The sequence below is a fragment of the Notothenia rossii genome, assembly GCF_949606895.1.
Source record: "Notothenia rossii genome assembly, chromosome: 9".
In the NCBI taxonomy this organism is placed as follows: domain Eukaryota; kingdom Metazoa; phylum Chordata; class Actinopteri; order Perciformes; family Nototheniidae; genus Notothenia; species Notothenia rossii.
In genome coordinates, this window is record NC_136907.1 from 52,520,867 (window position 1) to 52,547,921 (window position 27,055).

Consider the following 27,055-nt stretch of genomic DNA (forward strand, 5'->3'; position numbering starts at 1 on the left):
CACTGGGGGGGGGGGGGGGGGGGTGACATCCCCCCCAATATTCAGATATGCTCAAAATGTTCCCCCCAATATATAGCCTAACTGATATACATTTTTTAAAATAAAATTGCTATCCTATGACTTTTTTATTTTGGCTATTTGTATACTTGAAAATCTTAATTTTCTTCACCAAAATGATATATTATTTTCATATGTAAATTGGGTCCACCTTTGTTTGTCTATGCATACCGTTATTTTGTACCCGGGGGGAGTATTTCGCTGTCGCACGTCCGAGTCCAGCTTAAACTTCAACATTTAAAAACAAATCTTCTCGGGGTAGCATGCCCCCGGACCCCCCTAGAGGAGGTTAGGTCCACCACATGACCACACCCCCCGTCAAATTGTCCCACCCACATTGAGGATGCTTCCTACGCCCATGCCTGAGACACAGTTTCGTGAATATTGTTATTTTTTGCCCACACGGGGTCAGATTTGAAACTCCTGCACCGCTACTAAGGACCCAGCCTGAGCGCCTATGGTTACACTATGAAAACAACCGGCACAAAACGTGTTGGTTCTTTCCTCTTTAAAAGTGGACTAAAATTATCTGACAGTGTTATCCTTGTAATGGTAAGTAAGTTGGTGTTTCATATACCGAATATTGACTTCTTAGTAAACTTGAACAACGTTTCCCAGCTAATGTTAGTGAACAGTTTTTAGCTAGCTAGCTCGCTCGCTAGTTTACTCCATGACGTATTTCCAGTCCTGAGACAGCAACACTGTCCACAGGTATACAAAATGAAGACAGCAGAATAGGAATATAACTTATCATGTCTTCATGAACATGTGGTTCACAGAAGAACCTCATGAACACCGACTAAAAAAAAACTAAATAGTTTTCATAATTTTTTTTGCAGTACGAGCTAGCTGGAATTTTGGCTATCCTCAGGCCTTATCATCACAAAATCTACTATGGTGATACCAGAAAAGGATACATAAAATAAAATGACCTACTTCATATGAAAACAACAAAAAGAGCACAAGCTTGAATCACACCATAAGATATTTATTGCAGTTTTTCAAGCTAAAACTACTGTCGTTTGTTTATGGTTAATAAACACCTGCATGTGTTTCCAGCAGATGGCTAGCTATTGAGTCGACAAAAAAAAAAACGTTCACATCATTCAGTGTGAGACATGACTGCTAATAAGATCTGAAAGGCACTCTTTGGTAGAGGATGTGGGTGTATGTTTTTATAGCTTGCATTGTCATAGTTGGACACAGGTGATGCGATGAAATTAATAGAGGCTGAATTTCCTTCCTGCTTTTGTGGTGCTGATATTTTGCTTGCTGGTTCACTTTCACTGGGCCGATAAACACCTGTGATTTTATTATTGTGATAAATGCATGCTTTAAAAGGTCTATTAGACTCCTACTGGGTGGGTAGTACACACTTTGATTGACAGCTCAGTCTCCTGTTGGTTTTGTCGCACCTGGTGGGACAAATTACACCTTTAGCATGTGTAGGAGGTGTAATTAGCCCAGGTGATTGAAAACACCTGTGCTGTTGTGTATGGCCTTCAAACATCTCTGGTTACCTCTTTGTACAGTATATGGACCTTTTTCAAAGCATTGACCTTAGTAGAAAAAGCACGGAGTGTGAAATTAATATACCTATAAGGGTCACAGCATGCACAACAGGGCCTCCCTGAAGTGGAATTCAGCCATTATTATTGCTTATGAATACACCTGTGTTTTTTTACAAAATGTCTGGAGATTAAAAAAGGTCAAGTTAAATATTTATGAAGTTTGTTTTCAAGGCAAATAATATAATAATGTAAGAGTAGTTTTGCAGAAATGTTTACTTTTTAGCTATTTAAAATGAACATTTGGTCAGAAAATATCATCAACAGGTAGCTTACCATACTGTGTTCTGTCCTATAAAGCGGTCAAAATAACAAACACTTCATATCTGTACTATTCGTTGGATATGCAGGTAAATAAGCATTATGTGATGACTCTGTTGAATATCACAATAAGGATATTTACTTGTGCTTAATCAACAGCTTTTAAATTGTATTGAGTCCTGCCTATCTTGCTACATTCAGTAAACTTTGAATTCCAACAAATTGATCAAGCATACAAATAATGAAGGATACACTTGATGGTGCAGTTTTTTCAGAAAATAAATTCCAACGTTATTTCCCACTGTAGGGGTTTTAACATTATGAGGATGTTAAAACAGGATTCATTGTGTAATCGTCAATATTTGTGGCCTGCATTATTAATTGAAATTATAATTCATTCTATTCCATTTTGTAGCTTTTAAAAAATGTTGAAAAAAGGAGTTTCGATTGTAGCCTACTGAAACTTCTATACGGACCCTTTTGTTTACAAATACTATACTTTATACAACCAATCTACTTAAATTTACTCTATTCTTATCTATTTTACCCTACTCTACTGTTCTCCCCGCCCCACGTGGTGTCGTCACAGCCCCTGCAGCCAATGAGACGGAGCGGGGGGCGGGGCGGTGGGGGTCTCACGGCCGAGAGGCAGGCAGCAGCGTCGCAGCGTTACAACCAGACAAGAGAGCGGCTCATCGGGCTTTGTTTTGTGGATGCGAATGAGCTCCATCACCTGCTTCGGAAATGTGGACGGATATACGGACATTGCTACTTTTTCATTCGTTGCTCCTGAGGGTTAATTTCTCGGAAGGTCAGTAGTGTTTTCCCTCTGTGTGTGAGGCTTTAATAAAATGTATCATAACCCGCGGTTTGTGTCTGTGTGAGTGAGGAGGCTGTGTAGGTGAGATTGGAAGCGTGCCCCCCTCAGCGTGCGTTTGATAATAAGAAAGAAAACACATAGACACGTTTTTCAATCATGAATACATGAGAAAATAACTTCTTGATTCAAATGTATGATAGGTTGTTTGCTGAGTGAATCGCCATGACTCTGTCATGTGTTTCCCGACTGTGAGCGTCCATACTGCATCAGCGGTGGTAGCTGTAGTAGCTCAGATTGAATCTTTGTCTGCATGTTATTATGGAGAATGATGTCCGGCAAACACGGGGCCCCCTTCTTCTCCCGTAGCGGCTTTTAATTATCACGCTGAAGTAGATGAGAAACTGAAAGAAAAACTCAGACCATGACGCACCCAGCGCCTCAGCCAATTGACCTGAATGAAGGCTGAATATCAATTAGGCATTCATTTGCAAAGGACAGTTGAACTACATGCGGTTACTATATCTGCGTGTTGCTGATCCATCTGGACCCTGCCCCCCCCCCCCCCCCTGTTATTTGTATTTCACTCTTACAGCAACGGATGAGTGTGAGGATGGACAGTTTCAGTGCAACAACAAAAGGTGTATACCTACCATCTGGAGGTGCGATGATGATGACGACTGCTCAGACAACAGCGATGAAGAAAACTGTCGTAAGTGTTAAAAAAAAATTAAGATTTTGCTTACAGGTTGCTGTTACGAACATTTTCTGACTCGGTTATACCAATTTCGTAAGCTGTTACAATAGAGTGGTGCAGGAATGAGTCCTAAAAACAGGGAATGAGTTAGCCTTCTAGCACTTCCGGTTCCCTTTTTTAAATTCTTGGTTGGATGCCTGAAAAAGGGTCTGTGGTTTACCCAAACTCACAAGATTTTCGCTCTTTAAAATGTTTCAGTGAATACCCCACTGGTGATTGTCTGAAGCTTTTGTGACAGCGATTGCTAGCAAATGCTTAAATTAGACTTAAACATTAACCATCTTCAGCTTAGGGGTGGTGACTTGAAGTGGTGAGGCCATGATGTAGTTTGTTTGTAGTCTAACGTTAGCTGGACGTAGAAAAAAACATGAAAGTCTGGCGAATGCATTTGCGCTTAAAAGTCACAAAGTGCTGTTAATATGTGGATAATATCCTGCTGAACAAGACAGCTAAGTATCATAAACATGTCTTTGCCAAAGATCCTATTTCCTGCAATCTTCCAAAAGCCAATGGAACAATTCCTTTGCTATCGTCAAGCGCCTTGTCTTGTGATGCTAGCTTCCGGGTTGGCCCATAAAAAAAAAAGAAGAAGTAATTAATGCCATCCAAACGGAACAATTGTACTAAACCATACAGGCATCCTGGATTTGGTTCAAATGATGTTATATACAGGCTATTTTGTTTTTATCCATAAAAAATGTTCCAATGCTAATTCGATCATTAATCTCATCAAGACACAATACCTGGGTCTGCTCCAATCAGCTGTAAGAGCTGCACTTAATGGTCTGTTCATGACTGGAATGTGTATCGAACAGGGGTGGGCAAACATTTTGGCTCGGGGGCCACTATGAGTTTTAAATTTGACAGGCGGGCCGGGCCAGTAGCAGATCGATAAAAAAATATTTAGCTGTCCACTCCTCATTATACACTCGGCACATGACTTTTCTTTTCTTTGGTCCAGTCATTGTTACAGATGCAGGTTCAGAGGTGAATTAATGCATCATTGCGTCATCGTTTGCATCATGACGTAACCGTTTACGTGCCTTCTTATGACCCACACAGCGTTTTACGTCGCTGATTTTCTCCGCAACACCGCTCACAACTACATCAATAGAGGACTGCGTCGGGTAGTTTTTAATTATACGAAGCCAGATTAAATTAAAGAACTACTTCTCCAACCTTGTACCTTTCTCCAGAGTGCAGTGGTGCATTGTTTATTAATGCGGTTCAGCTGCATTAATGCCTGCTGCAGTGCTGCTCGTCTACCGGAGTTTATTCTCCCGTTAACTCGCGGCAGCGGCCGCTGTAAAGTTTTCGTTGTCTGACTCACACAAGCAGCTGATAAATATCCCCCATCCCCATAAGTGAATGTGTTTTAGTCTGAAAGCTGTTTGGCATCACAGCGCTGTTATGAACGTTTCTCTGGCATTCTACAGGTGATGTTAGCTAATCAGACTATCTTGACTACTTGTTGCTATCATATTGTGGCATAAGCCGTTTTCTACACGCATATTTTACCGGCGTAGTTTTCGTTATGATTTTACTTGTGATGGCCACATGTAGCCCATGTATTGATTCCATCCGATAGCTGCAATAATACAAAATAAAAGGAAAACGTCTGCCTCTAATGGTCAATAACAGTGAACGGATGGTTATTAAAGTAAGGTAAAATAAACAGAGTCACGCTAAGCCTGGTTAGTGTTGCCTGACTTTATATAAGTGTGTTTTATAAGTGTGTGGTCGCGTTCTAGTCACTTTGCTCAGTGCTACTGCTTGTTAAAACTTGTATTCGCCAATCTTGCCGGGTTGCCGAGTGGGGCCAGCTGAGAGAATAGACCATACTCCAGCAAAGGTAAATTGTGTCTAGAGTGCGCCATCTAGTGGGATCAACTAAAATGGCGGCTATTGCAGGAAAAAGGCAAAATGAATGCGGAATTTGGACAATTTTGTACCAATATTCGGCGGGCCGGATTCAAAAGCCCAACGGGCCGTATATGGCCCGCGGGCCTTAGTTTGCCCATGCCTGGTATAGAGGCTAATCTGCCTTAATGAGCTGTCATACTGTTAACAGTTATGAACCATACATTCCCCCATATCTCCCACAGGTCTTAATCCTACCATCATTTGGTGTTATTTTTATGGTGGATTCGCTATCCTTTTAGCATTTTCTCATAGTTTTTCTCATTATCCAGGTGAGTGCCTTATCTTTAGAGAAATGTAAAAGCATTCAGAGTTCACAAAATCAACGTTTTGAGTGGAGATTAGGCGTGTGTGCCTCAGGCCAAGAGTGTGTGCAGAGTTTCATTCCTATTTCCATTACCTTTTTATATAGAAAGCTCAACAGGCATGTTTTTTTCAAATGAGGGTTGATTGTGTGGAACCATTTCCCAGTCATCTTCAAATAAGTAGCTGTCCAGCGGAGAGACAGATTGCACGCTGTATCGGTCTGCTGCACAGACCTCTGACAGGTATCTTTGATGTGTTGTTCTGTGCGGTAATAATACAATTCCAGTTTCCTTTCTGACTGCGAGCCAGTGGCCTATATTCTGCAAGAATGCTGGTGCTGAAACCAGTGAAGTTGTGCCAACGCTGAATCCAAGCTGTGCATGTTTGCTGTGCAACAATTATCTTTTGTGTCTGGGTTAATTGTGGCTCGGGAGGAATTCCTGCACCTCCCCTCAAATGCATACATGCATGCTCTGGATTTCTCCACTCCACTGTCTCTTTTTTTCAGTCCTTTTTCTCCCACACACCGGTTGTATACAAACGCCTCACGGTTCCGTTCGTCTGGAGGTGTCGCCATTGTTACCCTGTTTCTGAGGGCAGCAGGACGAGGCCTCTGGCATGCCAAAGAAAGTCAGAGCGTCTTTTGCTTCTAAAACATTCATGTGTCACTGCCTCACGCACACACAGACCCCTGATATTCGAGAAAATCCTACTCTGTCAGGCTTTATCTCCTCCGTATTTTCTCTTATGAATGAAATAAGAAACAGTCAGCGAGGTTTTATTACCCCCTGTGTGTTTCCATCAGACAGAGCTCCAGACACATTTAGGGCTGAGTGAAAACACTCCTCCTGAAAGCCTGTTAAGATGAGACTATACCCACCATTTGATGATTATTGCTGTCCAGCATTATATTAGAGAGTGGCCTTCACTTGTTCCTTTTCCCATGTGTGCTGAATCCGCGTGGGCAGGCAGATTTGTCTGCATCCTCGTAGTGTTTCACGAAGGTTTGGCTAAGCACTTTGGTTGTTAAACTTTTCCCCTGTTTGATTTGGAGATGAGATTCTTCGCAGCACCGTGCAGCATTGGCAATATTTAATTAATGCATTCCTATTAAAGTCATTCTTCGGGGACTGCTTCTGTGTATTCTATTTCTACATCTGAGCAGGCTAAAAGACAGACAGAGGGACAGACAGTTTAGTGCAGTGGAGTGTAAACCTGCCCAGCATATGCTGCGGGTGCTGAGGATTTAACTTGTACAAAAGGCAAATCCGCTGCAGGAATTACACTGTTTAGTTTCTCGTTGACTTTGAAGTGGTTACATTTTTAAATTAAGTTTCTAAATGGTTGATCGCATGGTCTCACTTTCCATTTGATCTGTGTTTTCCAATTTTTATTATTTGACATAACACAAAGCCAAGTCCAATAATTCAAAGGCTAAACGTGTGCAACAGAGCATGGTTATGAAATATGCAGAGAGAAAGCTCTGCCGCAGCGCAGCTTATTTGTCATGGCTGTGTCACCTTATTTCCGAACTGACTGCTGCTTGTAGTTAAACCTCACAGAACAGGTGTAAATGTCTTAAAGGCACAGTGCACCCTAACATTGGAAACACACATTTTCTCACATGTAAACTGCTTGCAATTGTTATAACTGGTTGCTACTTCACTACTGTAACACCACTGTTGTAGAGATAACTGTGCTACTTGCTACTATGTTAACTTACTTTTTTATAAAGCAGCTAGTTATTTTTACTATGGATGTGTATTTATTTTATTTAATAACAAGTGCTTGCCTCTTGAAGTGGCCCTGTGTGTGGGAGAGACACTCCCTCTGGAGGGAACACACAGATTTTAGCCTTTGCAGACCATTTACATCCACAAAAACCTATATAACACACTACAGGAAATGGAAAACCCTAGACAGTATAATAGGGTCCCTTAATAAGTTACTTAACTAATCCTAAATTTGTCTTTCTCTGCTCTGTCCCTTTGCTGTAACATTGTACATTCCCCTTCTGTGGGACGTATACATTCGGATTTCCTTTTTCCTTAAGTGCTGTTTGTAGATGTGATGCTTTGGTGCGAGTTGCAGAGGATTGGAGATATCAGCCATAAAGAGGTCTTCCTCTTCTCTAGTATAAGGGAGCTAGTTGGCAACCAGATTGTGGTTACTATAAATAATTCCCCAGTTTTTCAAGATCATCCACAGACCTTGTTATGAGCAGTTAGATGTAGGAACTATTTTCTTTCTTTCCTATCAGTGCAGATAAGGAAGGGCACTTCTCATTGATGACTCAAGATCTAAACATTAAAGTTGTCCTCTTTTACTTAGCTATAACATTAGAAAGCTCAAGAGGGCTCCTCATTCTAGAGTAGATGTACATTCCCTTCTGTGCAGTGATACGGTAGAAAGAAAATAGTTCCAACAGGAACTGCACAACAAGTTCTGCGGATAATCAGTGACCAAGTCTTGATTTCTTGAAAGACACATTGCAGTTGAATTTTTTCAAATGACATTTTTGACACAAGATACTTATATATTGTACTGTAAGAAAATCCAGACATCTCTATGGCTAATATCCCTAACACATGACAAATCCCACCAAAACAATCTACAAGGATAAATACCACTTCAGACAAGAGTGAAAATATGAAAATAACGTTGGGGGTTAAATATCCCTTTTCACATCACTGTTATCGGACGTACACTTGATGCATTATGATCTTCCTCCACCCTGTATCTGTTCACCCCATCCCCCACCAGTCCACCCCCAGACTGCATCCCATCACCATCCCCCATCATCCAAACTCGGCTCCCCACTGACCAGTCACCCGCTGCATGCACCCATACATTCATACATGCATAATTACACTCATAAGTATGCATGGACACATACGGACCAGACAGACGTGAGCATTAATGCATACAGTGCATAAACACAAATGGATGCAAACCAATGCACTTCTATTTGAGAAATTGAATTGACATGAACCACACTAGAAATTGTTTACTGGTTTGATGCCACTTGTGGGATGAAATGCTAAGCCCCTCTGCACCTCGCCTCTTCTGGAGTTGACAGCAGAAGGAAAGCAAAAGAATCCTGCATTGAATTTTCCAATTCAGATCTGTACCGACTTCTGACACGGAGCCGCCTTTTAATCCTCGCCCAGATTATAGCAACACATCACCCATTTCCATCTTTCTACAGTATATGCGTTCTGCTTGACATTCTTCCCATCCTTGGATCTGATAACGATCCATTTAATCCTCGTTCATGAATTTAACATCGATACCTGCAGGGAGGCTTTTTCACATCGACATATCGGGCTCAAAGTATTCTTCTGTTTTTCTCTGTAGATGCGGAGTCAGCAACAAACTGTGTGCCGGCGCCCTTTGTGTTCCTTTTCCCAAATAAACCCGCTCCTCCAGAGACAAACTTACTTTTGAATCCTCTGGCTCTCCTCCTGTAGTCATTGTTAATTTCTTTCTTCCAAAGCTTCTCCAAAGCTCTTCAGCCTCCCCTGTTGCAGCTGCCAACACACAAAGTTTTAGTGATGCAAAAAGTATCCATCCACCTTTTGAAATGCTTGAGTTTGAACCTCAGTTTTCTTTTTCTCAGTTTACATTAGTGTAGGAAAGGGTACATCCAATGGTATTTTTTTTCTTTGAAGTTATTTCCTCAAGAACATTGTCTATTGTATGGATGTTCTTTCTTGTAAATTGGTCACATTATCTAAGATAAGCTTTCGCATCCCAGCATATGCTTTCATTCTTGATTGTTCCTGGTAGGAGGTAGTTTTTTTCGGTGCCCACAGCTTTAGGGACAATAGACCTGCTCACTGGATTTCACTTTGAAACCCTGCCATTTTTGTTGAAAGACTCCGGGTGTTTCTTTGGTTACAATGACAAAACATTCAGCAACAATTCAATGGTGGCTGAAAGTAAGTGAGCGTCACATAATGATATTTGCTTGTTGTGTTGCTTATCCTCCACATTTCATTTTTCCTTTTGCAAAAAGAGAAAAGGGTTTGCTGTCAGTAATCTCCTTCAGATCTCTTACTGCTCTGTTGCAGTTCTGTTTTGTGTTACCTTGTTCAAACACAATTCCAAAATTGTGGAAGTCAGCATATGTCCTGCCTCTACTAAAAGGTGGGGAGGCCACTTTATTAAATAATTATAGGCCCATCTCTAAATGATCAGTTCTGGCTAAGGTCCTTGAACGCCTAGTGATTGAACAGGTAAAGGTGTTTTTATGTAAAAATGATATCCTGTCTAAACATCAGTCAGGCTTCAGAAAGCAATATAGCACCATCACTGCCACAATGAAAGTGGTGAATGATGTGGCGAGTATTTGAGATAATAAGCAGAGTTGTGCAGCCCTATTTATTGATCTTTCCAAAGCGTTCGTCGATCATTGCATCTTAAAGCAGAGGCTGGTCAGTATTGGCATATCCAGCCATGCAGTGGGGTGGTTTGTGAACTACCTCTCTGAAAGGTCCCAATATGTTGATTTTGATGGGCTGTCTTCTGAGTGGTTAAACATTACTAATGCTGTTCCTCAAGGTTCTGCTTTAGGTCCACTTTTATTCTCCATCTACATCAATAGTTTAGGTGAAAATGTCGATGGAGCAACCTTACATTTTTATGCTGACGATACCGTGATGTACTGTGCAGGTCCCTCCATTAAGGAGGCTGTTGTTGAATTGCAAGCTGTTTTTAACATTCAGACTCAGCTCTCTGAACTAAAGCTTCTTTTAAATGTTGATAAAACCAAGGTAATGCTTTTTTCAAAAGCTAAAAAGACACCAGAGCTTGTTGTAGATATTGTAACTACGCAAGGGATAAAAATTGAAGTGGTCACCTGTTCCAAATACCTAGGTATCTGGCTTGATGATTGTCTCACTTTTAAACATCATGTCAATAACCTGCTTAAAAAGCTGAGGGTTAGACTAGGTTTCTTCTACAGGAACAAGTCCTGTTTCTCGCTTGAGGCCATAACATACGCCTGCTCATACCATAACCCCACCACCACCATGGGCCACTCGATTCACAACATTACCCTAACCCTATCCCTACCCCTACCCCTAACCCTAACCCTACCCCTCACACCAGATACTGACTGGTTTTCGGACCCCCCCAGACCCCCCCAATAAAGCAAAACTGCACGTTTCAGAGTGGCCTTTTATTGTGGCCAGCCTAAGGCACACCTGTGCAATAATCATACTATCTAATCAGCATCTTGATATGCCACACCTGTGAGGTGGGATGGATTATCTCGGCAAAGGAGAAGTGCTCACTATCACAAATTTGTGAACAATATTTGAGAGAAATGGTTATTTTGTGTACATAGAAAATGTTTTAGATCTTTGAGTTCATCTCATGTAAAATAGGAGCAAAAACAAAAGTGTTGTGTTTATATTTTTGTTCAGTGTATCAAGCAAGTCCCAAGTCACTGTGGTGAGAGTCAAGCAAGTCAAGTCAAGTCATTTCTCAGGTCAAGCAAGTCAAGTCATCCGAAATTCTGATGAATAAGCCCAGTTTCCACATTTTAAATCAGTTAAAAAATATTTATATATAATAATATAAAAATGGATTAAACCCACACTATGATCTTCATTACATACACAGTTAATCTTTTGAAATCTAATTTAGACCGATGACAATCATATTAGATTCATATTAACCCTAGAACTGCAAACAATATAGCTAGGACTCAAAAAGTCTGTTCAAAAAGGCAGAATTCCAGGTAAGAAAATCATATATGGCATTTGTCATCACACATATTGAATTTTAAATTTCTGTTAACACTAGAACCCGCCAACAGCTTCAGCACCTACATAGATATCATTTTCAAATCATTTAATTTGTTCCTCTTCATAATTTCCTTATAAACTAAGTAGGACGATTTAAAACTCACTTAATTTGGTTAATTTAGAAATGGCTTCAGTTTATCATCATAACAGATCAAAAAGTTCAGATTGATTTTACAATAAATCAAGGAATGATGCACTTCTACAAACAAAAACAACATAATTAAAACATTTAAACAAACTACTAAAAGTAGATTAACTACATTATTTAACAGTTTTCAGTAACTTCTGATAATAACAAAGGGGAAATAAACGAGGCATCTCTTTTCCTCTCTCTCTCTCTCTCCTGACAGCCCGTCAGTATCAGGGTTAGTCAAAATGAATCCCTTGGTGGTTCTAGTGTTCATTTACCGTTTTGTCTTCTCTTTGCAATGCTTAATCGAATTGAAACCAAGTCTAACGTAGCTTAAACTTAACGTTAGCTTTCTAGCTAACACAACACATGCACGCACCTTTCTCTGTGTTTTTTTTTTGTCGTGACGAATGAAGTGGGATGTTGTGGTGGTCCTGTCACTGATCTTTATGCTGCAGACCCTGCATACCGCTGTTCTCTTCTTATTAGCGTCATCGACAAAATAATCCTTGAATCCAAACTTCCCTATTTTTGGAGTAAAGCTAGCCGCTGCCATGTTAACTGAGACTCCTGCCTTCTAGTGGGTTGCCAGGTTTGCACGCATCGCGCTATAATCACGTTTTTTGAAAAAACTAAAGTAATATCTCACTACAAAAACAAACGCAAATATTTAATTTTAAACAGTCAAGTCCTTTCAAGTCATCTATCTCAAGCTGAAGTCAAGTCTCAAGTCATGAATACCAAGTCAAAGTCAAGTCAAGTCTTTTATCAATGTTAGTCAAGCAAGTCTCAAGTCCAAAAATATGCGACTCAAGTCTGACTCGAGTCAAGTCATGTGACTCGAGTCTGACTCGAGTCAAGTCATGTGACTCGAGTCTGACTCGAGTCAAGTCATGTGACTCGAGTCTGACTCGAGTCAAGTCATGTGACTCGAGTCTGACTCGAGTCAAGTCATGTGACTCGAGTCTGACTCGAGTCACATGAGGTACCAGAGGTGGGGACTCGAGTCACATGACTTGACTCGAGTCACATGACTTGACTCGAGTCCCCACCTCTGGTACCTGTTCATGTGGATAGTTATGTAAATTGTAATCCCTGTAATGATGCTGTATGATGTCCTTTTTGTTGTTCTGTTTATGTTTTTATGTTTCATGTGGAACCTACTTGAGCATGTCTCCCTTGAAAAAGAGATCAATGATCTCAATGGGATACACCTGGATAAATAAAGGTTTGAAATGAAGTTAAAAGCTTCATTTATAATGTTGACTTATAAATTATAGTAGCCATCATTATTAATACTTACAGAAACATTGCGTGCCATTATCAACCCTTCCCATTCCTTCCCCCCTATATCAGTCACATTCTTGAGAGAAAAAAGCCCCACAAAAGCTTGGATTATATTTCATTTATTAAGATTTTATACTTTTAAAAGTTGCTATTCAGGTCTTTAGTCAGGATAATGCTAATGTAGGGTTAGGAATTTATTTTTGTAAAACCTCTGAGTTATGTCTGTGTGAGATTTAACCTGTCTTCTCACTTCCAGTAAGTTTTACTTCTCGAGTACTCATGGCTCTGTTTCTTTGTTCATAAATTGTCTTGATGCGCCGTCATACCCAGCCAGGCTGCTTGTCAGCGATCTTTTATAAAATTAGAATTTGTGTCGACTGTTTGCAACCGAAAAAGCATTTAGACAACTGCTGAAATCCACTTGTAAATGCAGAATAATAACACAGTAAGCAGGGGATGTTTTCTGGGCAAAAAGAGAGGCCCATCATCTTGTTGTGTTTTCGACTTATCAGCGTTGAAAGCATGTTTCGGTTTGTGTGCATGTATTTCCCCCCGCAGTCTTTTCCTCAGCGTCTCTGTGATGTGTGAAGCTGTGTTTGACAGCGTAGAAGAAGCCTTGCTGATGATCTGGGAAAACAAAGAGAGTGGGATAAAAAACGAGTGCAGTTGAAGTGATGGAAAGTGAGCAAAGAAATCATTCTGACCTGCGGGGTGAGCCGGGGAGTTAGTTTGTGTTCCTATAAAAATTCTCTCTGTAATCTGTTGACAACTGTTCACAGCGTGGAAGGGATTATGGCTTTATCTCCCAGTGCAATAAGGCGTGTTTTTTGCATTGATGTCCGTGGGTCAATTTAGGCTCTGGTAACTTGCTGTGCACACAATCATGATGGAGTCTTAATTAGTTTAGCAAGTTCTAATTGCCTGAATAAAGCAAACATTTTTATAGGCAAAATAAGTTGATTTGAGCTAGTTGGGGGCATTTGTATTTCCAGCCTTGAAAATGAATATGCGACAGCAGCTCAATTCTACTACAGGGGGCTGCAAGGTCAGTTTTTTGTATTGCTCTAAAATGTTATCCTAATGTCAGACAGGACTGGTATTAGTTACTCACTTCGCATCTAGAGGAGCAAGTGTTCTTACAGGTATGGCTGGGCAATATATATCAAATCTATATCGTGATGTGAGAATAAATATTATCTTCGATTTTGGATACCGAAATATGGAGCATGTACTTTTAAATGACAATGATGTGATTTTTTAATTTTACATAATTGGTTTTCACACAGTAAGTCTTTATATCCACATAACTGATGGTTATTCAACAACAATCTCATTGTGTTAATATGTTATAGAAGCACCAATAGTCACCTCAAACAAATTGTTGCAATATCAATTTTAAAGTATTAGGTATACATTTTGTGATATTTAATATACTACATATCACCCGTCCCTAATCACAAGGCAGGATTGTTCCTGGCTAGTCTGTTAGCATGCTCATTTCAGGAGATACACAAAACATGGGCGCCTTTTCACTTTAATTTCGATGTTCATTTAAATGCTATAAACTTAAATTCTAGCCATAGATTAGAAGCTGTGAAAGTCTGACGTCTTCAACCTGCTGTTAGCGTTACGTAACTGGCTGGATCATGTACTGTACAGTAATAGCACTGTAGCCAATAGCCTACAAATTAGTTTCCCCCTCTTTTTCTGATTTAATAATATCAGCAAGATGCACAGCACAAGAAAGTAAGACAAATACAAAATATGTATTCATAAAACAGTTAATGCAGTAAGGGAAAGTTTCCAATAGATATTTATAAATCAGCCTCCAGTCTGACCGCCAAACCGACTAGACATTTTCTCCCTGGGTGCACTGAGAACATTTGTTGGCATCGATGTCTCTAAACTCTCCGAGGCAGTTGCTCTGATACAGCCCATGTCTAAGTCCCCTTCCACATGTGTGTTTGTTTGTTTGGTCGCTGGCACCACTGCCCTGCCCCTGCGTGTCCCAAAGCCAGCTCGCCTAAAGTGTTCATTAAGAAGTCCGCAATTGAGCTATTATCTCAGATTAGTGCAAAGATGCTGAGAGAAAGAGAGGATGAGCCTGGGAGAGAGGGATTAATGTGGGGATATAAAACATCACTCAGCCTCAACCTCTTGCCCTCACTCGCCATATATTTATTCCACTTGGTTTTTAATGCTCAAGACCTAAAATAAAAAGCACTCATTTGCATCATTTTTAAACATTACACATCCCAGAAATCTCTGTACACTTTGAACACATTTAGATATTTCTCTCGGGACACTCCTAGAAGTGCGAGTTGAGAAATGCTGTTTCAGTTTAGATGAATCACTGACATCTTGCCAAGGTTTCAAAACTACACAATTAACTGTAAATCATTGCAACACTTTTAAAACTGTTCTGTGCTGCTCCAGTGCTAGATTCTGGTCTTGAAGGGGACCTTTAATGCTTTTTGTGATCCATAGGTTTTTGTGCATGTAAATGGTCTGCAAAGGCTAAAATCCAAAAGTTTCTCTCTCACACACATTAGATTATTTTGTTTACTTCTGTAACATAGAAACATCACTCCGCAACACGCAAGCTTTTATTGGCAAGTGCTCAAACACATTTCACAGAAGGGAATCACAGCAGCTCTCTGTGAAAGCGGCTTTGTCGATGCTTTAGCCAAGTGTCTGAAAATTCTCGGACTTCATGATAATAATTACGGATAATTAATCATCTTCTTATATAGGAAAAAAAAATCTCAAGACTACACACGCATATTAGTTATTTCCCCCCGCAAAATACAAGTAAATACTAGTATTTTTAACTTGTGATTAAAAAGGCAGGACATGCTAAAAGACGGGACATTTCCAACACATCAATAAGTGGTTGACCAATTTCAACAGAGCCAGCCAGTTAACCAATCAGAGCAGACTGGGCTCTGGTTTCAGACAGAGGGTGAAAAGAGGTGCTGCAGCACAGGCAGGATGAGAGAAATAAAGAGCTTTTTGAACATAAAAGCATGGAGACATGCCACAGTAGAAACACACACTACTAACATGAACCTGAAAATAAGCATATCCTCTTTAAACTTGTATTATTCTAGGTAAGACTTTTTGTTTAAAAGCTGTCAAACCCAAAATGTATTTAATCCAAGATTTTGTGTCACATGCCTCACAACAAGATGGATCACTTATTTGTTCCCTCTTATGTTTCCTTCCTGCATATTAACAGCTTTCCTCGTTGTTTCAAACACTGGAGAATGTCAAGTAAAAAAAGAGGTTCAATACGCCAACTCATAATTCATTCACCTGACAGTTGTTCTAAAATTGTTGGAATGAGGAGGGTTTTTGCTTTTATCCGGTGAAATGTTGTTGTTTTTATGCCTCTCCGCTCGCAACAGTCTGGAGGGAAGTTCTTAAAATTTGATGCAGACTCCAACTTTAACTCAAGGACAAAGCAATTACTCAACTGATGTTTAAACGCCACTTTGACCTCACAAAACACATTTGTAGTAGTTGTGTCAATTAATAAAAAAAATATAATCGCATTTATCAAAATAATAATCCAGGATTAATCCCTAGTATTTACTTGTATTTTGGGGAGAAAACTAATTAAATTAAAACTAATACGTGTCGTCTTGATCAGTTGATTTTTTTGCTATATAAACACATGATTTCTGAATTATTGTCATGAAGTCCGACCATTTTCCGACACTTGGCTAAAGCATCGACAAAGCTACTGTGATTCCCTTCTGTAAAATGTGCGCTACACAGTGCTTCAGCAAAATGCCTTCTCTTCATTTTTACTACACCTAAAGTGCAGAGTTGCCATTGTAATGGATTTGGTTATTACGTTACACAGAGGAAGTGATGGCTACATTAAATATCAGTGCAACACATATAGATCCACACTGGGATTACGGGAGGAAGTTTGGGTCAAACTTGGTCACGTGATTAAATTTACGTTAACTTTAAAACATGGTTTCCCGATTGAACTGAGTGTTAACAGTTAACGTTGGACTAAACTGCATCTTTACTGCTTTGCGGAGGCACACAACTGCAAACTACTAAACATCCAGCCTTTCAGTTACCATGTTACAGAAGAAGTGTTGCTGCTACACCTGGCTATAGATTTTCCAACATTCACTCCATAGTGGAAATGAAATGAACCCAGGTTTGCTTGAAAATCGATAACACACATGCTGAATGTCTCAGGGAAGATGCCTGCTCTGTGAACCCGGCCCCGGGGCCATGGGCATCCAGGCACACAGCGCCTTTCATCCAGAATCACTGTCACAAACAAAACACAGGCCCACCAGGGAGGTTGTTGGCACACATTGCGAGAACTGTGGCCCTTTGGAACTTGTGATTAATGTTAGTGAAAATTGTCACTTCATGTGATTCAGCAGCAACGCTTCTGAATCTTTGCCGACAGCTCCGGGCTTGTTGGAGATTGGCTGAGAGCTGCTGCATTTTATTTGTATTTATCTCTTGGTGGATGAGTACACAGACTCATCACAGACCTAAAGAGGACACTACGCCACTCTGAAGTCAAGCCAGGGTAACAGAGAGCATCAGCAGCGTGCTTGGTAGTGAATTGGAATGATGAGAAAATGGCTGTGACACAGCATCTAAAGCCCTCAGTCTTTCTTTTTACTGATGATTCAGTGTAGCTGGATGAATTATGACTTTCGCTTTCACTCAATGCAGGAGCAACAATCGCCTCCTCTTGCACAGCTACACAGTGACTCATGACATCGCCACCATCACAATGTAGAAGCTTTGCATGCAGCCGTCACTACCTTCAAATCATCACCATCGATTATCAAAGCACCCCTCAAACCCAATGTGACGGGGTAATAGAGAACTGTGGCAAATAGAACCGCAACATGATATGTCGCCCGAAAATAATCTATTTATCATAATCGATTAATTATTAAGATTTTCTGCTTTTTAAAATCATAATAAAGTCAGTATCATTGGGTTTTGGACTGACAAACCAACACATTTAGAGACACCACTTTGGAATTTGACAAGCTGGAAAGGATATTATTCAAAATGTCCTAGCATTTGAGAGACTAAAGGATCCATCCATCCCCATCCATCCATCCATTTGTCCGTCCGTCCATCCATCTGAGTCGGATCGTGGGCGAAGCAGTTCCAGCAGAGGGGCTCAAACTTCCCTTTCCCTGGCCACATCAACTAGTGTGGATATAATCCCTCGACCTGATCCTGGGTGTGCCCCTTAGTCTTCTCCCTGCTTGACGTGCCTGGTACACCTCTCTAGGGAAATGGCCAGGTGGTATCCTTACAAAGTGTCCGAATTGAGAAAATCCGATTAACCCATAATGCAATTGTTTGTTGGAGCCATGATTGCTAACACATTCCATCTAAAGGGCCATGGAGGTGTAGAGTGTGCAGCTGATATAGTTGCATTTACCATTATAAATACAATTGTATCAATCTCCTATCAATGTAAATGTTTCTCTCTACTGTTTGCTACAACTGCTTGTTTTTTCAATATTGATTACTCTACTGATCATTTTGTTGATTAATTGATAAATTATTTAGTCTGGAAACTGTAAAAATAAATGTCTCTCACAAGTTCTGTTAGTGAGGTCAGAACTTACTGTATATGACAAGTCAAAGATATTTTATCTCCAATTATCAATGTTTTACAGTTCTTTAGGACAATATCCTACGATTATTTTTAATACGCGTTGGTAAATAGTGAACAATTACCATCCAAGTTTCCTTAAGTCCAAGGGGACGTTTTGTCAGTCTAAAACCAAAAGGCATTTAACATTAATATCAAATAGAACAGAGGAAAGCAGAACATGTTCATATTTGAGAGGCCGATTTTGTTATGTTTTCTTGAAAAAATACATATTAAGTAAATTAAAACATATTTTTTATTTTCTATCGACTAAACAGTTAGTCCACTCATCCTTGCAGCGCTGCATATTTTATAGCCAACGATAATAATTTCACCCACCCTTAATTGTGGTCTATTCAAGCAGGACTGAATAGCTCTCCATTTGACATGACCTCTTTGTTATTTCATATAAAACCCCAATTAAATCCCATTTTCTAAACAATGCGTTATAACTGGAGTGATCACCCATGGGTCATGTGACTCTAAAAATATATCATTATATACTCATTATATTCAAAAGTCATCGGCCCAGCTGGTCGATGGAGCATCAGCTGCATGTGGGTGCAAAAAATGTACTGAAGGTTTTTATTCATTGCAAGACTAAAGCTCACAATGAAGTCGCTGTTAAGAGACGATTTATGATCACTTTGTTTAACAAATACTACATTTATAAAAAACTAATAGCAGAAAAGGTCAGCCATGCCAGGTTCAATTTAAAAAGCTTATATTTAAAACGGAGGTCTACAAGAATCAAATGCTTGTTCAAGATGAACCCTGACTGTGTGTCATATATATGTCTATTAAGCCTTTTCGTAGTGTTCGCTTTCCTGTAGTGTTATATTGTTTTTTTTTGTTTCTCCCCCCAACACGAATGCACAGTTGTGGGAAACCGGCAGATGGTTTCTCTGAGTTTTTGTGCCTGACCTTGCGTGCTGCATATTGTGATCAAAGCTCAGCAGCTACACCCTGCCTGGAGATAGATATGTTCTAAATGCATAGCCATGGGCCACGCACACACAGAAACGTGTGCACATAGACTGCACAAGATACTTCAGTACTGTCTTAATGAATATGCACAACAGACCAGCAGATGCCATGTTTTATTGGTTTTTGCTTATCTATTGTGCCCATAAAGTGATGTAATCTCCTTTGACACGGATCACCAGAGAAAGAGGAAAGATGGAGGGTGGAGAAAAAATAAACGGTGAAGAAGAGGAGGCAGTATAGAGGCGAGCCAAGGGACCAAGAGTGCTGCAGTGTCATTGATTTTAGAGTGGTTGTTTTGCAGTGTTATTGTGTGATGCATATCAGATGAAGGGTAGTAAATGAGATAAACAATGGATGAAAAACTCACCTGTAGTCTCTGCTTCAGCAAGTCGAGGGGTCTGTTGTGAACAGAAAGAGAGTTTCTACAGAGGAAGAAGAGTAAACAAAGTACATGAGACAGATGAAACTCTAACCAGGATACAAAATTGAAACCAATGGCGTCAATTTGGATTGAATGAAGACGGGCAGAGCATCTTTATGGGAGGCTACGACTCGCTGCAGAACATCTGCTCGTACTATCAGACGCACAGACTGCTGGGAACACCTGGCATACGTGCATCGCTCCTGCTCTACTTACAATGCTGTTTGAACTACATTTTCTGTATTTAACAATCTCTGAAGCTGGAAGCCAATCAGGCTGCCCTTTTTTAAAACTGACACTGTCTAAAAAAAGGCATTATTTATTGCAGGATTATTGTGAAAGATTGCATTATATGCAGGTGTTTTTAAGTATACATGTATCTACTCTAAAATCACTTATATAAGTAGCTTGTTGTTGTATTGACCCGTACATACAGTATATGTTGCCTGGTTGTATCCACACAGCAGAATCTTCACTCCTGCATACAGTGCAGTAAGGCCTACTTTTAATCTCCACAGCACATGTATTATTATAGGGCTGATATAGCAGCAAAAATGCCCCAGAAAAACCTTCATTAAATTCTCTCATGCAACAGTAAGCTGCTATTGCAACTAAAAGCCACACCTAATTTCACACTGTGCATCGTAAAAAAAAAAAGGTCATGATATCTGCATTAATATTCGTTCTATTCCAAAGGCTTTTAAAAATTGAGAAACTGTGAGACTGTAACAATTCAAGCAAAGTAAATGACTTTTATGAGTTTCCAAAATCTGCCAAATCAGACTTTCTTTTAACTATTTTAGCCACTGCTTATAAAGAGCACTGCTCGATCAGACTGGGTTGAATCGGTTTGTGTTGTGACCTCTGGGTCTTCAGTAATGTAATGACCAATGCTCCCGTTATATCCCTCAGCCCATTAAGGCCGAGGCAAGATTTGATAAAAACAGCTAATGAATCACTTCATTTCCCTCCTATTAGTTTTAAATGAGGCCATCCGAAATGCAACATCTCGGATGTGTAACAAATGTACCGTGCTTTTATTGGAGCCATCTGAGCTTCACATGCATGAAAGAAACTTCCAGTAAAGAGCACAGTCGCCATGTCACCTTCAGCGTTTTCACAAAGACACTGAAAGATGCAGTGTATTTCTACTGATACTGTATGCAGAACAGATTGGTGCAGGAATGAGTCTTAAAACCCAGAAATGTCTGCACGTCGTCATGCCAAGCATTAGCCGCCTTTAGCTTAAATTAAACTGTTGACAGATGTTAGCATTTGAGCTTTTATGGTTCCATTATCTAAAAGTTTTCCTTTTTTGAAGATGTTTTTGGTTAGAAGCTTGAAGTAAGATCTGTGGTTAACACAAGCTTAAGAGATTTATATATTAAGTTCTACGACATAAAATACGTACATTGGTAGATACCCCACTGATGAATGTCCGAAGAATCTATATGTCCTAAAAACATTGGTTGCTAACATTAGCCGCCTTTAGCTAAGCAGTGTTGACGTGAAGTCATGCAACCGTGATGTGTATGTTTATAGCTTAACGCTAGCTTTTTACTTCTAGCAATTACATTTGCGCTTAAAAAATTAGGTGGTGTTAATATGTGTAGATGAACCTTCTGAACACAATGTGCAATTATCATAAATGTCTGTTTGCCACATTTTTATTTTCTGCTATTTTCCAAAATCCATGAAAATCCAATGATTTTGTCATGGGAGCTCTTGCGCTGCTAATCTATGGGTCAACCTACAGGAATACCACTGCAACTCTTTCGCATTTCAGATAAACACAAGAGAGATCAGTGTATTTTGACATACTGTAAATGTGTGGGCGTTGGATTTGACCATTAATAATCTAGAACTCAAAGTCCTTTTTTTATGCTTGTTTGCAAACATCCAGGCCTCATATACCCTTCTGCCCCTCAGGGCTTAAAGGTGTATTCACAATCCAATGATTTAATATTCATCTAAGGCATTATGTGATTTGCCCGCCCCTATACAGTAGCTGCATTGTGCTACTCTGCTAACATTGAGCAGCTCTGGTGGAAGGGGGAAGCGTTTATTCACGGTGTGAGTAATCTGTTTCTGTGGTGGGAGGCTGCAGGACTCTCTGATTGGCCAGCGGGCATTTGGTCGGCACACACTAGAGGATATCCACCCTCACAGAGTTCATCAATAGCTCAATAGCTGTCTGCCACTTTCCTCCTCACGTCCCTGCTTTTGAATAAAAACAAAACGGGCCTCGCATGAGGCTTAAAAACACAGAGAAACAGGCACGAGCAGAAGTGGGTGAATGTGAGTGTGTTTAAATGTACGTAACTAGGGTTGTGTTCAAAGGCAAGTAGCAGGGGGACTCGATTCCGACTGTCTTAATTATGCTGTCTTCTTGCTAGGGGCAGATTTTCTCGAACAAGAAATTTGACCTCAAGCAGTATTACAGTTATGCTAATTTTCTTCTGCAGTGGGAAATGTAAAATCCTGCACTCAGTGCATTGTCACAGTAATTTAAATACAGTAGTCTTCAGGCCAGTTTGGGTCCTTCCCAAAACTCGGTCTCCTGCTGGCATTGTGTTTCGTTTTAGTCGAGTCAGGTCTCAAGGAAAAGAGAGAAGGAAGGAAAGAAAGAAGAGAGATCATTCTCTTTGCAGGGTAAAAGGCTAATCTTCCAATTCCCATTACAGTCCCTTGGTGGGTAGACGGACGATATAATCCAGTGTGACACACATTTCCATACGCAGGAGCAACTGCGTTGTAGGCTCTCGTACAGTGATGTGTTTTTGCTGCCTTTGACTTAGAGTGTCAAGGATGTTGAAGCATTCATTCTTCAACCCAGACCTATTGTAAACTCAAAATGTAAAGATTACTTGAAGGTAATGAGAATATATGTAAACTTTGGCATACTTTGGGTTGCCCAGAAGCACTTGGTTGGATTAATTTATACGTCTAAGATCAGCAGACTGAATGCAGACGAATCTCAGAGACCCAAATACCCATGAAACACTCTGTAAAGTATATGGGCCATAAATTATCATTATACATTTCCTCTTCTTTCCCATGTTTATATAAAATCGAGATGAAATTCCCATTACTCTTTGCCACATATGTATTAATGCAAGATAACACTGCAATCTTGATTGCTTGGTCTTGGTCTTCCCAGTACTATGCCATTGATTTGTGTTTCTCCTAACCTTCACTTTAACCTTACTTTAACCCAACCAGATAATCTTGTTATTGCCTATCCTTAATTTACTTAAAAAGTAACCTCAACCATGGCGTTGCTATGGAAACATTGAAACTATTCAGATTGAAAAGTGACTCCCACCTAATATCGGGCTACATACACATTTGTTTTGACCCTATTCCAGTCCAGGGTGGTGGTAACGCTAGTGAGGGTAATTGGTATAGGGAAAAAAAGCGGTTTTGCAATGTAGTAAGAACAAATCAGTTTAGCTAGCTCACAAGCAACAATTTAGAATGAACTAGGGCTTTCAAAGTTAAACATTAAGGCTCTCAATTAACCTCGAACCGTTTGTGTCAATAGAAAATACCAGATATTCATCACATTACCAAGTTATACCCTGACTTCCTCCCGCAATTCTATCTTGGCTGTTTCCATGAATCGCGGGGCAGTGAAAGGAAATAAATCAACCCAAGCTACATGTATTGCACTAGACATCAGTAACCAGCCACCTAGTCTAGGACAAATTGCAACTGCACTTCACTCTGCGTTTGGTGAAAACAGAAGAGAATTTGCTGAAGCATGGGTTAGCCAGTTTCTTGAAGTTGCACATGAGTTGGCTATAGCTGACACGGTCACAACTGTAGGGATTCTTTAGCTAAGTTTCTAAACTTTGCTAGATTTCATGCCAGTAATTCAGAGATCAAAATGACCCTGAGATGTTATAATAAAACCCTCTGATTTCTCTTACCGGTTTGTCATGGGTTTCTTTATTACAACAAATGCAAGTAAATACTAGTATGTTCAAAGGTATTTTTTGAATAATAATCATCATAGTAATTACAGATTATAGTTGAACGCAAATACATTTTTAAATCAATTGACTATACTAGAATAAACACAATGCTGATTGATGCCAAAGTGCCTGTTATCCTGCTCACCTTTCAGTAGCTTTTGGTGATGCCACTTAATCAGACACACACGGTGGCTGAGAGCCGCAATCGACAATTACAAAGTGTGAAACACTTTAACAAAGCTTGAGACAAATTTACATTTTATAAAACACATTTACATTAGCAAAACACTTTTACCAAGGAAAAAACGATTTAACAAAAACAAATTAACAAGATGCGAAACACTTTTACAAAGCTAGAGACAAATTAACAAGTGTCGAAACACTTTAACATTTGCCGAAACACTTTAACAAACTAGAGAATCAAACCGGAAAGGGAATGTCCATCATTCCAGAAGTGACGTGCAAGTGATTGACACAAACTTAAGTTTGTTTTGGCGGATAGACCGCCGGTACCTATGGACGGTACGTGTGTCTTTATGGTCGTTAAACATGTTTTGTCCGTTCTGTGGAAACCACCTGGGCCAAGTGACATGGTTTTGCTCATCACAATGTACTTTCTCGTCCATAAATACAATGAAGTACTTTTACTGTGTACTTTTTGAGTAATACTCTGTCAAACTCCCCTCCTGAGTACAATCATTCATAGTTCTTATTGTTACAACCCGGCTCGTGGGCTGTTGTGAATAATGAAGACGTTTTTATTTCCATAACAAAAATGATCAAGCAGCAACAGATCCCAGAGGCTGGCCCAGAGTGAGTGCCCAGAGGAGTGATAGAGGGCGACATGATAGTGCCGCTTCTCGTGATTACCGTAAAGGCCCAATTCATTGTGCATTAAAAAATGAAGAGCTGCTGATTTGACCAAGCAAACGCGAGAGACGGCTGAGTTGACCGCAGTACCGGAACGGACAACATTATATTAATTTCTTCTGAAAACAAATGCCAGTGACACACACACACACACACACACACACACACACACACACACACACACACACACACACACACACACACACACCCTGGTGACCGGACATCTCCTTCATAAATAGAATAATAAGGCGTAATAATCGGGCAGTTCGATGTGTGTGTGGAGGTGTGTGTGGCTATAACGAAGCAGCCTGCAGTCACTCTTTCTCTGTCTAATGAAGGTAAACACAGCGAAGGCTGTGTGTAAAAGGCACAGCTCCACTTCCTACTTGGCGAACCTGTAACTTTCTCGTGTGCACGAGAACGTATCTCTTGCGCTAGAGAAAGTATATCGTGATGAGCAAAACCATGTCACTTGGTCCAGGTGGTTTCCACAGAACGGACAAAACATGTTTAACGACCATAAAGGTCCATAGGTACCGGCGGTCTATCCGCCAAAATAAACTTAAGTTTGTGTCAATCACTTGCACCTCACTTCTGGGTTGATGGGTATTCCCTTTCCTGTTTGATTCTCTAGTTTTGTTAAAGTGTTTCGGCAAATGTTAATTTGTCTTTAGCTTTGTAAAAGTGTTTCGCATCTTGTTAAATGGTTTTTTCTTTGGTAAAAGTGTTTTGCTAATGTAATTTTGTTTTCGAAAATGTAAATTGGTTTTAGAAAATATAAATTAGTTTTATAAAATGTAAATGTGTCTCAAGCTTTGTTAAAGTGTTTCACACTTTATAATTGTCGATTGCATCTCTCAGCCACCGTAGTATTCTGACACTAGTTAAGATTAGCTAAGGCCTGCGTAAAAAATAAACATGACAGTCATATGCCTATCTCTCTAGGGGCTGTGTCATCATGCCAATCTTAGGAACATAGCTATCATGGCTTCAACACAGTGTCTCATGAGCGTCATCCATGTAGTCATACTTCCGGCTACGTACACAGCTACGTAGCGCCTCTGTTATCATGTGCTACTCTGATATAGAAGGAACTTTCAGTATTTTCCCAACAAGTACGATTATGTGTGAATCTTGGAAAGCTTGGTACATTTGCACCTTTTCAACATCAAATGACCTTGGCTTTTTTAGCCACACAAGCAAGAAACACAATGCTGGTCATGAAGTGGTTAAGTTTAAATGTTCCCAAAAAAGATTCATCTTAAGCCCAACCACTGTCGCAGCATTGATGGATTGTGTCAGTCAAGTCTCATTGGTTAAGGGTGGCATTTGGTCCTGCAGTAATAATTACTTCTGACAGATGGATAATAATTGTGAAAAAGACAATCTCCTGTGTGCAGCTATTGAAACTGAGAGGAGATTTTCCAAGTGAAGGGAGGGAAATCACTTTGGGATTCTCCTCATTAATTTCCATTCATCTAAATACTCGGCACCGCAGAGTCATACTTGTTCGTGAATTGCTGTTAAAGTGGGTTAAACGCAGTTTTGTGTCTTTTACCAATCCTGCAAGGTTGGATAAGAGTGAATAGAGAGATGAATGTACGTCTGGAACACATCAGAAGGAATTTGTGTTGAATTGTTAACCTAAGATGTATTGAGATGTTTTGTAGTCATTCTTTCAAAGTGCATGCTCATCTGAGTGTATTGGTGCACTTAATTGAGCAGTGAACTCGCGCTGTGTTGTACTTTAAACCCACAGCGCTGATATGCTCCCTCGAGATCTTCTACGAGGCTTTGAAAGTTCTCTGCTTCTAATCTTTGCATGTCAGATTTTAAAGTTAGTTGTGTAGTGAAAGCTTTTATTCCAGATTTCTTTTGTAACTTCATAACTAATGAAATGTACTTGCAGCGATAGCCTAGATCAGTGGTTCTCAACCTTTTTACACCAAGTACCACCTGAGAAAATAGTTGTCTCTCCAAGTAACACCCTATGACCAATGTTAAAATACAACCTATGCACAGTTCATGCAGGACTCAGAGGCACATTTATTTATAATGACATTATTTATTGTCAGCAACAGCTACTTGTACAAAGGGCAATCTCTCTTTCTCTCTCTGTCACACTCACTCACTCACTCACCACAAGTGAGAATATAAAGAACAAAATAATAACTTATTCCCTCACAACAAATGACAACTGTGCAGTACTTCATTGTTACGGC

At 39.9% G+C, this 27,055-nt stretch overlaps 1 protein-coding gene across 2 annotated transcripts in view; it reads left to right on the plus strand.

Moving 5' to 3' along the window:
• The first annotated feature begins 339 nt into the window (after positions 1-339).
• Positions 340-27,055, plus strand: part of LOC307018301 (low-density lipoprotein receptor-related protein 8-like) — a 196,773-nt gene continuing 170,057 nt past the window's right edge. For both annotated transcript variants that reach the window (XM_079648475.1, XM_079648476.1), the window contains exons 1-3: positions 340-609; positions 2,476-2,697; positions 3,299-3,415. In XM_079648475.1, the coding sequence (XP_079504601.1) occupies positions 2,631-2,697; positions 3,299-3,415 (184 nt within the window). In that variant the 5' untranslated portion in view covers positions 340-609; positions 2,476-2,630. The remainder of the gene's footprint in view (positions 610-2,475; positions 2,698-3,298; positions 3,416-27,055) is intronic.